This window comes from Trichogramma pretiosum, unplaced genomic scaffold (assembly GCF_000599845.2).
Source record: "Trichogramma pretiosum strain Unisexual culture from Peru unplaced genomic scaffold, Tpre_2.0 scaffold72, whole genome shotgun sequence".
Taxonomy (NCBI): Eukaryota; Metazoa; Arthropoda; class Insecta; order Hymenoptera; family Trichogrammatidae; genus Trichogramma; species Trichogramma pretiosum.
The window spans coordinates 44,832-59,030 of NW_019640833.1; the positions used below are offsets into that span (position 1 = coordinate 44,832).

The 14,199-nt window shown below is 36.9% G+C and overlaps 1 protein-coding gene across 1 annotated transcript; it reads right to left on the minus strand.

Moving 5' to 3' along the window:
- Nucleotides 1-8,698: 8,698 nt before the first annotated feature.
- On the minus strand, nt 8,699-11,276 carry LOC106656087 (forkhead box protein D1). The gene is made up of 2 exons (XM_014376751.2): nt 10,628-11,276; nt 8,699-10,541 (listed from the first exon to the last, which is right to left on the minus strand). The coding sequence occupies exon 2, from the start codon at nt 10,517-10,519 to the stop codon at nt 9,356-9,358; it is 1,164 nt and encodes a 387-aa protein (XP_014232237.1). The 5' UTR covers nt 10,520-10,541; nt 10,628-11,276; the 3' UTR covers nt 8,699-9,355.
- Nucleotides 11,277-14,199: the final 2,923 nt, after the last annotated feature.

The window sequence follows — 14,199 nt, forward strand, 5'->3', positions numbered from 1 at the left end:
CCCAGCAAAGACGTCGAGCTATTTACATAGACATCCTATACCATTGCAGTATATGTAGATGCATATGCGCTCGTATCTATGTGTCACGTGTACACTCGAGCGAGTCTTTCCGCCCCAGGAAAATCTTTTGATACGCTCTTGCAATATGCGCATGTAAATATATTTGATATACATATAGAGGACGACGCACAGTCACGTATACAAGCGTCGATTGTATGGTCCATGGTCGAAGCGCCTCGAAGAATTTTTAGAATGCTCGATCGTATAAGCTTGCGCCACTCCAAACCACACACTTTGGCAAGCACACACGCGCACATACGCGTACACAAGATTGTATTAGATTCTTGAGCAAAGTTTCCTTGTGGACATTAGTCGGAAAATATACGCTCTATAACAACGAGCAAAGAGCAAAGTTGCTGAGAGCACTTGCCATTAAGCTCGCACGCCGAAAACAACGTTAGTATGGGTGTGTATGTGTACATAGCGAAGGGAAAACGGGCTTTCGATGAAATTTTTCTTTTCTTTTCATTTTGTTAGACCGTCTACCTAACGCATGCCCCACATAAACGCCTTGGGTACCATTTTCACTTAATAAATACCGATGTTTTATACACATTTAAGTATGATAATGCAAGTGAAGACACGAAAATAACACTTTACATAAAAACCCTTTTTACGTTCGAATTTTTTAATTATAAACTTGAAATTTTATGATATTTTTCCGATTGAATTGAATTAATTAGTTTTTTTGATTCAGTAACTTTTACATAATAGTATATTATGATACGTGTGACTTAAGCAGGCCATTATTGCACGGCACGGATAGCACCCAATCGAAGCGAGGGTACTAGTGCCGTGGTAAGAATGGGCTACTTGAGTCATAAGTATCTTACGTTTTTTTATAGCACTGTGCTAAATTCACGTTTTGGCCCCCTTTGGCGAGATATAATCCCTAGTGCTTATAATCCCTCGTTTTGCTAAAAAAACCAGAGCTGCACCCGTTGAGAAATATACTATTATGTTTTTTGCATATATGTCTTGCAGTTATCTAATCAACTGTTAATATTTGCATTAAACATTGCATTTCGAAATATTCCTTGTTAAATTGAATAATAAATAGTGGAAAGCTATGGAAGCTTTTCAATTGTAGGTCAAAGACAGAACGATTATGAAGATGAAAAAAGGATATGGCAATACCATTATTTTATCTCTACGAGAATACCAAGTCCCAATACTCTGCCCTTTCACTTTTAAGAAGCAACCATTTTTTGAGAAAAAAAATTTACTATGCTCCATTTTTAAGAGTTTTTGTAAGAAGGGCCAAAGTACCATGCACGGATTTGGTCAACAAAAACTAAGAGGAGAGGCTGCATATGTGCTTTGATTAGCATAAATGATTATAAATCGATATAGTATGAAAATAACCTTACGACATCTTATATAGCTGATAATTGCAGTTTACGAGATCAAATTGGTGATTTTGAATTCACGTTCAATTACTTGTCGAATTGTAAAATATGAAGAGCAAACTACAGTGTTTATTAAAGTTTTATGAAGGCACACCTTTAGCCAAACTCTATCTGACAGCAAATTTGGGTAGATAAATATTTTTATTCAAATTGTTAAATATATTTATGTTTTTTATCTTATGTTCAATTAATCTTTGCCTCCACTGAATATATACCTCGAGTTGCTCGAATACCCTGCCAACGAGCTGCAGCGTCTCTGGCACTCTGTGCGCTTTGTCTTCGGGTTGCGACTAGATGATCGGCTGGCTCCTTTCCTCGAGAAGAGAGGTTGCGTCAGCCTTGAACGATTTTTCCTTGGAGTTCTGGTACACCAGAAGTGTCGATCCGTCCTCGATACCTTGGTGACATGTTTCATCGGAGAGAGATTAGAGCGGACTCGGATCAGTGTCTTGACCCAGCTGATGGTGCCGGACTTGGACTCTGAGTTGCGGCGGCGGTTTTTTCCCGTCGCGAGGGCGAGAATGTGGAACGAGATGCCGCTGGCGGTTTGCGAAGCGCACCTGTCTTCGCTCTTTCATCGTCGACTACGTGCCTACCTCGCGGATCATGGATAGTAGAAATGTGTTCGTAGTGCTCAGGTGAGGCGCGTCATCTCTGATATAGATGGTTGTTTCCACTTCGTATGTTACGATTTTGAAATATTAAATCGTATACGAGTGACTGTGAAAACACTAACAATTGACTTCACCTATAAAACATGTCCCCTAATACTGGGTCTCAATTTGCAATTAGGTACTGTAATGGTTGCATATTACATTCGCCCAATTTCAATCATTTGGTTTCTTCTGTCATGAAAAACACACAAAAGCTACTTAAAAATGGTCACGGTTAAATATTCAGCAACTCCGGTCATCATCGATATTTTTTTTTTTTATAATGGAGCGATGGGCTCAGTTTATTAGATCAAATGTATTTCGGTACATTTTTTTTTTGTTTCCGTTTTTACATATTTTATGTAGGCGGGTGGAGTTAGAAACAAACTGAGATATAAAACATATAGGTGTTGTGTGGCCCATCCACTTCTCCTTCTGCCCCTATTTAACCCCCGCGGAACCGCCGTTGGGCACTACTTCGCGGGGAGGGATCATCGATATTCGAGCACTATTAATGGATTTCACTTGCCTTTAAAGACAGCTTTAAAGGAAGTTTTCCCAGCAGTTTATTTCAATGGATGTTTTTTTTTCCATTTTATCAGATGCCTACACTGATAGAAATAAAAAGCTAATGCCAAGAATCAGCTTGTTCTTGCTATTAGAAGACCGAATTCTTGCTGCAAGAATCAAATGATTCTTGTGGTTATCTCCGCTTGATAAAGTTTGAATATGAATTTAAGTGGGTTGCTCAATGATGCTCAACGCATTGGTCTTCTGCTGGTGTCAACTTGTTGGGCGAACCGCGAAGGTCCCTCCTACCTAGTGACTACACTTTTGCATAATAAAATATTGTAGGTTAAGTATTTTTGTATACACCAACAACACATGCAGCAAAGCAGTCTCACAGTGTAAACGTTTTAAGTTTTTTTTTAACATTGTGAATGTGCTAACAAAAATATCAATTTTATTTGAAGTGCAAGGAGCTAATACATTGTATTCCATTTTAACAATGTTAAAGTTACTCATTTCCTCCAATAAAATTCTTATTTTTAATATTAATGTATTTAATTAATTTTATTTCTTGCATTAAAATCATTTGCGGTAGCAGAAGAATTCCCTGTCAAAAATGGTAGTTTAATTTCAAGCTGATTTCAAGAGTACCATAACTCAAGGTTATAACTACTATAACCCAAGGTTAGCTGGAAGGCTGCTGAGAAGAGGCACCAGGGCTAACATGAAAATGGAGAAACGGCGCTTCACCTCATTAGTAAAACGCTGTGTGCTAATGCGCACCTCGACTTATTTACCTATTTTTACGTTTTTTGTAGCAGGTTTCGACTTTTCAGGTGCCTCGCCCTCTAGCAAAGTAGTGCGGAACTATTTGACATTCAACTGACTTATATCAGGAGGCTAACCAACGTTTTATGTGTTTGTTTCCTTGACTCACAACAATGCATGTGTCAACATGTAAATGCTTGAAAATGGTTCAATGAATAAATCGGAGCCAGTATAAAAAAGAAAAAAGAGATGAAAATCTCTTGATAAAAGAGTAGAATATTGGAGGAATACAAGAAAAAATATCAAAATGAATGTAGGAACTGAAGAAGATTTTTAGAATTAAGATAAAGTGATGCAAGAAATTGTTACTTGTTTTCTCATGTCCTCAACCGCAAGCATTTTGAATAAGTGTGATGCTGAAACATATGATGCACAACCTCTATAGAACCTATTGAAGAAAATAAAAATAAGACTGACCAAAAATTATGTGTCAGCCTTAGTAAATTGCGAAAATAAAAAGGTATCCGTAGATTCAAAGAATATCAAAGCATAGCAAGCAATAATGAGATAACGCTACAATTGACTGGTGTCAACGCAAGCACTTTTCAGTATATTTTAGAAATATTATCTAACATATTTCCTAGTGAAAAATAGTATATTACTGCCCTAGGCCGCGAAAAACAGAAAAACAGAAAAGTTTATCGGCCTCAGCTTCGCCTCGGCTACTAATTACACGTACTCTGGGGCTTTCTTTTTTCGCGGCATAGGCCTGTATACTATTTTTCATACACAGTGGCCCGAAAATAGCTCTTCTAGTTTTGAGCAGCAGCCGAGAAGTAGTCACTTTCTGGACGCTGGTATGAAATAGTATTTCGCTACATAGGTGCAAATACAATTTTTTTTGAATCCCCCAGCCTAAAGTAACATTTTGGTTTTGCTCAGCGGGAGTAAAATGTTACTTTAGGTTGGGGTGGCACAAAAAGGGTATTTTTACCTGAGCTTCTAAAAATATTTTCATGGATTCCCATCTATTTTGTAAATGCGAACGCAATTGATTGCAAATATGAAAAAATATCAAAAGCAAAAGCAATGAATAAAAAACGAGGACTTTTTGATATTGAAGATTAGGAGATATTTTCTAAAGTGAAGAATCTGATTGTGGTTCAAAAGATTATAATGACTTGAAAAATTCAACGACTTGATTATATAAATCAAGTCGTCTGTTGATAGCATCAGGAATCACACCACCATCCTCAATTCAATGTTACTATGAAAAACAACAAAAATGGACTTACCCTTCTTACAAGCATTTCAAATGTATAATAATCATGTGAGTGCATTTGATCAATATGACTTTCACTGCAGTAATGCAATGTAAGGTCTAAAAAATGGACTTTCGTTATTTTCAAAAGATTAATCCAAGCATCTATAGAAAATTTTAAAGTTCTCATAAAAATGGTAAGTAGTACAAGTAAAAATAGTGAGACAAAAGATGTTGCATTAAATGTAGCTCATGATTTAGTCTAGGCGCCATTAGAGGCGCCGTAGCCAGCCTTTTTGACAAATTTGCTAATAAAAAACGTTCAAGAGATCCAAGAGATTGAGACGTCAATCTCTTTGTTTTTTAAAGGACAATAAAATGATATGAAATTGTTTTAACAGCTTAGGAGGCATGGCAATATAAACAATTAAATTGTTAACAACTAATTCCTGCCCACTCGAATCGATTCTCACCAACGATGTTCATAATCAGCAGCCAAAAATACAGAGAATATGCTACATTAAAAAAAGGCTACATAAATTAGCCACAGGAACCCTTATGGTATCTAGATTAATGAGTTTCAAAATCAAAAAGAGAAATTGTTATAACTTTTTGTCATGTTTTGCGAAAACACAACTAATATGCATTACGTGTGATATTTGCATTTGTTCATTTTGTTTCTTGATAAAACACAGAAAATCAATTAAATCCTTACGCTATGGACCGAAATGAGTTAACCCCAAGCGTGAAAAATTGCATTTGTAAACATCTAACTAAACTAATTCAGATATGGTGCTAATTTTAATGATTGTAAAAGTAAGTTTAAAAAATCCACTTTATAAGAAAAATATTTTTGCAATTGAAAATAAATCAAAGAGCAAGCATATAAATAATGAAACCATCGAGCTACGTAATTTGTCGCGGAGATACATGTCACCCCCCTTACGATACTTTCAGTAGCCATTGTCAAGTGTGCATGCTCTGGGAATGTAATATATCTCGAGTTATAACGCAGAATACGGTCGCGTGGCCGACACGTGTCTTATAAGTGTTTGTTTCGGTTTGTATTGTCACCACGTATATTACGCAGCCGTCAGGCATCTAAAGGCGCGTAACGCGCGCTCAGTCTCTTCTAAACGTATAGCGATATACGTATGGGCAGCCTATTACAACTTGAGTCCCTTTTGCATTTAGATTATTTCCCATTTCTAAGGGTAAATAAGGCGCGCGTAAGCTGTCAGGATGAAAGCGGCGATCATGGGAACCGCTTGACATTATCGCGCTTCTCGATCCTTGTCGATGCACACCTAATCCTTCTCATCGGCAAACACTGTGTCAAGTACTTGTAACACATTTATTGATATACTGCTGTTATATTGCCTTTTTTAATTATTCGATAACAATGGAACTTGAATTAAAAATATTTCTCAGCTGTCAGGACAATTTAGAAAGTTTTCAATAAAATATGAATCGCATTGTATAGTTTTCATTATGAGCGGTTAGGATTTAATAAAAATATCTGAGCAATAATCTCGCTGTATTACGACGAAAAATACCAAAAAGTAAAAAAAAAGTATAACAGGCAGCAATCCTACGTAAGGTTTTATTGACAAACATTTTCGTGACAAATGCGAAGATTGTCAAGGAAATAGTCTCGAGGACACACGTATACACACAGAGATCTAATACTACCATGCGCGCGTGTGTTATAACACAAGGAAGGGTGAAATAAAGAGAGAACGAGAGAACGAGAGAGACTTGTTATCTTCATCACGATCAAGGAATGCAATATTCTCACCCCAAGCGACACAGTAAAGGTTGCTTCGGCCGTGTCATCGTCAAGTAACCTCCCCTCATCGCCACCGTTTCTGCCTGCACCTCCTCCGCAAGGGTTTTTTAAGAGGGGATTAAAACGCAATGAAAACCTCTGCATGTATGCTTAAGCGCACCTCTCTTTGCGCCTTTTTTACCTCTTAAGATTACTCTTTTTTTACGCATAAAAGCCAATGGGAATATATAAGTAAGAACTTCACACAACATTTTTGCTCCCTCCGATGTGCTTTCATAATTTTAAATTATATTTTTTTCTTGCATATGAAGCAAGAAAAATATGATTTTCAATTCCCCAATAATATTGCATCTTTAATCTTAAATGCTGTCCATCACTTTTTTCATAGTTTAAATTAAATATGATTAATTCAAGTTCAGCTCTATTCATTTGCCTAATAAGAAGTTAAAAATGTTCAATTTATTTACTTTGAACTTATTCTTTTATGAATTAACAAATTTTTCTATTTGCTATCGCACGAATTAGGAACTGTAGTATAAAAAGAAAATTTTGGAAATTGGACAAAAGTATCAGAATCTAATACTGATGATAACTAAAAAAAAAATTGACTATTCTATGAATAAGAATAGGAATTTTGTTGAAATAAAAGTGTAATTAAAGAAAAATATAATTTTAGCATATCGAATGATAGTTTATTATAATATTTTTTGTTCATATTCATTTGAAATATTTATATATTCATGTATATTACCGTGGTACTATTATTTTATAAATCTATCATTTCGACGCATTCATATATTTTATACCTAGCTACAGAAACGTCTTGAGTTTTGAGAATATTCCGCAGATTACACACATCGTCGTCACTGTACAATGCCATTTTCGTCTAATGTATAATGAATTCTTTTCACATTTTTTAACTGCAATAGCAAGTCTTCATTATCAAGGTTTAACAAACATTCACTCATCGTGTCTCTATTGTGTATGCATGCGTGTGTACGTTCAATAATCCACTAATACTTTCATATCACCCATGTAATCATTTGTTTAATTTTGCACATCAACTAGCTCATAAAACATGCGCGCGCGTGAATATTGTATGGGTACTTTTAATATGTATATTTTTATAAAAGTCAAGATGGAAATTAAAAAGTACTATTTTTGAAGTTAAAAGTAAAAGGTGATATTCTTCGTTCCGCGCGCGCAGACTCTAAGCGATCTTAGATTACACATTTACTGACACTTTCGTTGACTCTCTTTTATCTAGTAATATTTAAACGAGTATCATAGTGCAAGTATCTATTTGATACTTACGAACATGACAATTTTTTCTTAACTAAGACTCCTCTTATCGCTTATGCTTGTAAATCTATTGTACTGTAATGTATGCTTAAAATTAAAGTAATCATAAAATTATTTAATCTCTACAGACAATTGATGTGCATGCATTAGTACATTCGATTTTTATTTTACAATAGTTTTCCATTCTGGAAATATTTCTTTCAGTGATATTATCAAATGATTATTTTTTTGTTTACAGTAATGGAATATTATCATTTTATTTGGTTTAATATCACGTAAAGCTTAAAGCATAATTAAAAAAACATGAAGTTTCCCTCAAACAATGTTAAATAACTATTTTTTTTCGTTTTTTACTGAATTTTAATTTTACATGATGCATATTATAAGTCATTAATGTACTATGTACAGTGGTTGTAAGCCTATCCATGGAAATTGGAACCTGGGATATAAAATATGAGAAACACTAAAAAAATCGATGTCTACTATTGATCGATGTCTAAACTGAACGTTGAAGGTATTTACAATCTTGTAGCTATACAACTTTTATGAAAATATTTATTTCCCATTGAGTTACAAAATTATCAAGATTTATTAAACTTTACAATGATCATAAATAAAATTGTTATTAACAATTGCATGTTACATATACAAGATAGAACGCTAAATGAATAATGAAAAATAAAATTCAATTGCAAATAATTAATTTGCATTTATATTATTCGGGGTTAAAACACACAAATTAAAAAATCAAGTAAGTAGTATTTTATCCTATAATTATTGCACTCTGCATGGCTCTTTCAATCTTATAATTAATATATGCTATACGTAATGGCAAGAATATCCGTTTCAAAACTTCTGAAGATTACGCAATCAAAGTTTTCAAAAGTAATATTTTTAAACATAACTAGTAAAATCTCCAAATTTATAAAATCATAATATAACTCGACATTTTTTATACTAGTTCAATATTCAATAAGATTTTAATATTTGATAAACATTAATTTAAAAAAAAAATTTCGAACTAATTATGGATATCAAACGAGCCTCTCAACTTTGGACATAATGACAAGATATCGTATTTAAACGAACAACTCTTGCATTTGATATTTTGCACTATTTAAAGATGATGCTGCAACCTCGTTTGTAACGATCGAGCACTGAAAATATAAATTGCCATAACTTTTTTCATAAACGAATTTTCGAAAAACTGCCCTGTGGAGTCCTCTGAATTGTTTTCAATAACTGGATCGAATTTCAGCTAATTTTATCTGTTAGAAAAAATGTTATACCAATATACATTTTCAGTGCTCGGTTGGAAAAACGAGACTGCAATATCACTTTGTTTGGTAAAATAAATAATTTTTTCAGGATAGTTTTTACAACTTCGGCATTATTTCAAGTTTTGTCTTAGAAATATCAATCATATATTAATTTATATGGTTACACCATATATATAATTTTACCAATATCATAATTTCACTAAACATATAATAATACATACAATCTTTGGCCCATAGTAACATCGATTCTCCACTAGAACATGCTTCGCGTTCAGCAACGTCTTTCTGTGATACGACAACAGAATTGCGCGTTTGAATAAACTTTACACTAGCGGCGAAAAGGCTGAAGCTTGACTCCTGATTTCGCGATGCTCCGACGGACTAAGATCTAGTAAACCGCTGATCGTGTTTGGCTCGGTTGTGTTGCAATGATTCGCCACTGCGACTTGCTTGCCAATAATGGCGTCAATACTAAAACTTCTTTTCTTATCGTTTACAAGAATATTTGTGGCTGCCGACGGCGTCGTCGTAGTCGTTGATCCCGCTAAACTCGTCCTCGCAGAGGCACTGGCATTATTATTCATAACTGGCCTAACTGATGAAGGTACACTGATCGGCACTGGCTTGTAAAGAGGTGGCGGTGGCGGATGCTGCTGCTGTTGCTCCAAGAAGCCGCGTATTTTCAAGGCTTCTAATGCTGACGCTGAAAAATCCATAATCGGAAGACCAGCTGGAGGAGCTAAGTAAGCTCCTGGGTATGGTATACCGGCTGGCAAACCTCCACCAGGACAAGGACCTCTGTCACCGCAAATGGCAAATGTGGCCATTAACGCCCTGTCCCGCAGAACGTAGTGAGGTGATGGTCTTTTGTAACGTTTTCTCCGACGTAAAAAACTGCCGTTGTCAAACATATCCTCCGCTAGAGGATCCAAAGTCCAATAATTACCCTTGCCAGGATTGCCTGGCTCCCGGAGTATTTTGATGAAACAATCGTTGAGCGACAAATTATGCCTTATGGAATTCTGCCAGGCGGGAAATTTATCATGATAATAAGGAAACCTCGACATGATGAACTCGCATATGCCACTGAGGGTGAGCTTTTTTTGAGGCGACTGCAGAATCGCCATTGTGATCAAGGCTATGTAAGAGTAGGGCGGCTTTATTAACGACGAGGACAGCTTGTCCGATGAGTAGTTCGAGCTCGGGCTATTATTATTGTTATGATTGTTGTTGTTATTATTATTGGAACTATTCTTAGAGCTAGACGAAATCATCGAGTAAGATTTTTTGAAGCTGTTGCGGTTACGGTTTCGGCCCGAAGTAGACTGGGACGATCCGAGGGTCAAGGGCGAAGCTAAGCGTTCGACCTTGTCAATCGTCACTGGGTCCAGAATCATGCTGTTGTCTGAGTCTCGATCGCTGTCGGCGCAGCCGTCGCACGACGCCGTCGATCTCATCATCATCGGCTCCATGTCCAAGCTCAACATTTAAACTTGATTTAGATGCCACCTTTGAGGATGTTAAACAATTAGGACACTGAGCTCCACTCGGAAAAATTTAGCATTGATCCGATTCACAAAACAAACGAGACTTACCTTAAAGTTGTGACAGCGACATGCTCGGAGTGAAATTGAGTACCGGTGCAATTTGGTCGTAAGGTAGATCGAAAAAATAAACTCTGCGAAGTGTCATTTTTCGTTCACTTGCGCAACTACTATGCATACGCGTATGAAGATATTTTAACTCGTGTAAGTAGTTTATTTTTCAAGCGATATGAACAATTATTTTCGCTCGCGCACTTTAACTTGTCGCTTGTACTATCACCATTCGGTGTCGCAAGCTCACAGCTCCTGTAGAGACGAGCTGATGGAGTTTTTGAACAACTCTCACTGATCTTGACAAGTATATTTGCACAAATAACGTTTTACTACCACTATATTGTTTTCAGCCTGAAGAAGGCCTTGTAACATAATTAGTGACATTGTTCTCGATAGCAATTTACTGAATGATAAAGTTTAAGCTAGTTTTTTTCGTCGACAACAATACTTCTAATAATTTTTTTCTTGATATTCTTATGTAACTTGCAGATAAGCACAAAAACAATTTTCACTACAATCGTCCATAATCAGACTAATCGTTTTTAGAACATTATAGATGTACAAACAAAAATTCTTGTCACAAAAATCTCGGTAGAAAATCGGTAACACAGTGCGTAGTGACGCAGGTTAGATTAGAACGACAGACCAACGCGTCACGCACGAGAGCTTATAACGAATTGATTCTCTCAACCTCTAGCTCGACAAAATATCTCACTCTCTCTCTCTTCTGACGCTAGCCCACACCAGCGAGAGAGAGAGGCGGATCGTGCGCAGTCTCGAGGGCGGAGATATCGAGTCAACCCCACTCTTCGTCGATCGACGCGGTAGCGTTTCGGCCACCCCCGCATATACGCATGGACTGCTGCTGCTACTGCCGCTGCTGTTGCCGGGGACGGCTAGGAAAATAGCGGTATACGAGAATAGCACGAAGACAGAGGGAATGTATACAAAGGTGGAAAAACCAGAGAGGGTAGAGAGGCAACAAGGAAAGGAGGCGAAATTGTAACTGGGGGGCTGCTTTGCTTTGAGCGCGCGACTGGCGAGAGGGACGAGCGCAGATTCGAGTGTGATCGCAAGCTGCGACCGCAATCGCGATAGTGTATGCATGCGCGATAAAGAGCTGCTATTACCACTACTAACTGTGCACGAGAAAAAGACGATAACATACAAAACGTAAACGGAAGAAGATCGAACCTTTATCTAATGAATGGCTAAGAATTATAGACGGTCTTTTTTTAGACCACGATTGTAACGACGCCAGATATAACATTGGGCTGGTAATTAAATAGCATTTGTTTCCACAATGTCGAATATTCTTTCTTTTTTCTTTGACAACATTTTTATTTCATCGTGAAACGCAATTTTGGAAATAGTTATTACTTTACAGAGTATAAGTGAGTAATGATTATAGTACCTTGGTAAAGCACTATGAACTTGAAACAAACGCACATCATATGATATTTATATCGTTGCGCATGGCGTTAAGTAGCAAAAGTATAAGCATGAAAAAGGCCGCGAGCAACGTAAGTTAGCAAAGAAGAGCGAGTGTGTATAAAGCAGAGCGCGAACTTCCTAAGATTAAACCGTCCGATTACCCTCGGGCCGGTGTGGGCACGCTCACGCGGGCTGCGAATTTAAATCTCGCTAAGCTCTATAGCCATTAGGACCAACTGCAAACACTCAGCAGTGCATTATAAAGCCCATGCTGTATACGTATATACGCATGTTTGCGTAAGAGACGACTACTATCTTTACTCGCTGTGTCCCGTCCAGTGCGTACAAGCATAGAAGATGCGTTTTTCAAGCAAAGTGTTTATTCCCACGGAGATTTTATGGATCTACATTATGTTGGTTTGAATGTAAAATGAATAAATTTACAGATTTGGAGTCTTAAAATGCGGTCTATACCACAAAATCTTGTGTAAAGTGTTTTAATGTTCGATTATCAGACTAACACTTTATGTTAACACCTTACATGACACCTTATGCTATTTAATTATTAAGTATGAAACAGATAATGACAAGTGTAGCGACAATTTTCTATTTAGATAAAATAATAGTTATTTAGATCAGATATCGGAAAAATAAGATAATCATCGCGAGTTTATTGTAGTATTGTCAATGTCGAGGAAAACTGTAAGCAATAAAACTCAAGATTAGCGACAATAGTTTGTTTTAGATAGTAGAACGATTTTTTTAATAAAACTTTAACGCACGTGTATTTAGTGAATGACGCATCTTAATTTTCTCATCGGAGATAACTGAGGCAAAAAACAATACTCGTCACATCAGCGAGCTTTTCAAACAAATCTTAAGCATCGATGATAGAACAAGTAAATTAATGATGAGCAATTAAGAGGGAGCATCGGACGATCAAAGCTCGGAAAATATCCAAATTTTAACGGAAAAAGCATTATGTGAGAAATTTCAGAATTACATCATGATGTAACGAATCATTCTTTAGAGATAATAAAATAAGTGAAATCTACTTATTTTTTAATATCATTACTTATCAATTACTTGATACAATGTTTCATAAAGATAATAATAGTTAATATAGTTTGAAAATAATCGACTTTAGAAACATACAGCGATAAATGTTACTTTCAATTCTAAAAGATATTTTCCTTATACATTTTTCCGATTCAAAATTTATCGCCGCATTTTTCCGTAAATTACGGCATTTTCTAATAATCCTCTGAAAAGTCGGAGATCGATATACGTGTATCCCTGCAACGTAAACTCTTCAGACAACTCGAGTGATGAAGCATAGGCATACAATCGAGGCGCCCATGTACGTAGTTTGCATAATGTTATATCACGTATGACTAATTTTTCCAATCGATGAGGCCTCGACAAGTATAATAGCGGCGCGCAGATATTAGTATGCGCTGAAAAATTGCCAATATCAAAGGCAAATATACAAGAGGTTTGACAAAGTAGGCCTGGCAGACGTTAACCTGTTCTATGGCCATGCATATATACATGGCGTGCGCGCGTATGTATGTGTAGCATACGGCAGCGGTGCACGCGTGATCACGGCCTAAGCGTGCGCTGCGGGTGGCGGTGGTGGTGTGTTACGTAGCGAGCGACGCGCACCCGTAAGAGCGAGCGACGAAACGACACGATGAGAGACAGAGAGTAGCTCAGGGGATGAAATAGATTGAGAGGATACTGCGGGGCTATGCGAATAAAACAATTAGGGGTGCGTTGATGCACACTCGAACGAACACCCCACTAGGCTCTAGTGTCATTCTCGCTCTCCATCTCGTGTCGTGCGCGCGCTAGACGCGCATGCATATATACATACACAGCACATGTACGATGCGCGTATAATACATGTATACGGGGGATGGGGGCAAACTGTTCTCCCCGGCTATCGATGACAAGCAATAAAGTTTACCTCGATTAAAATCTAGACGCGACGCTTCACTTGTTCCGATGCAATCGCACACACCTCCTTAATATTTATCGAGTTTATAACGAATTTATCCGAGATTCGGATCTTAATTGATCGAGTGGAACTGGCCATCGTCGATCGGATATTTTAAATGTCAATTGTGTATCAA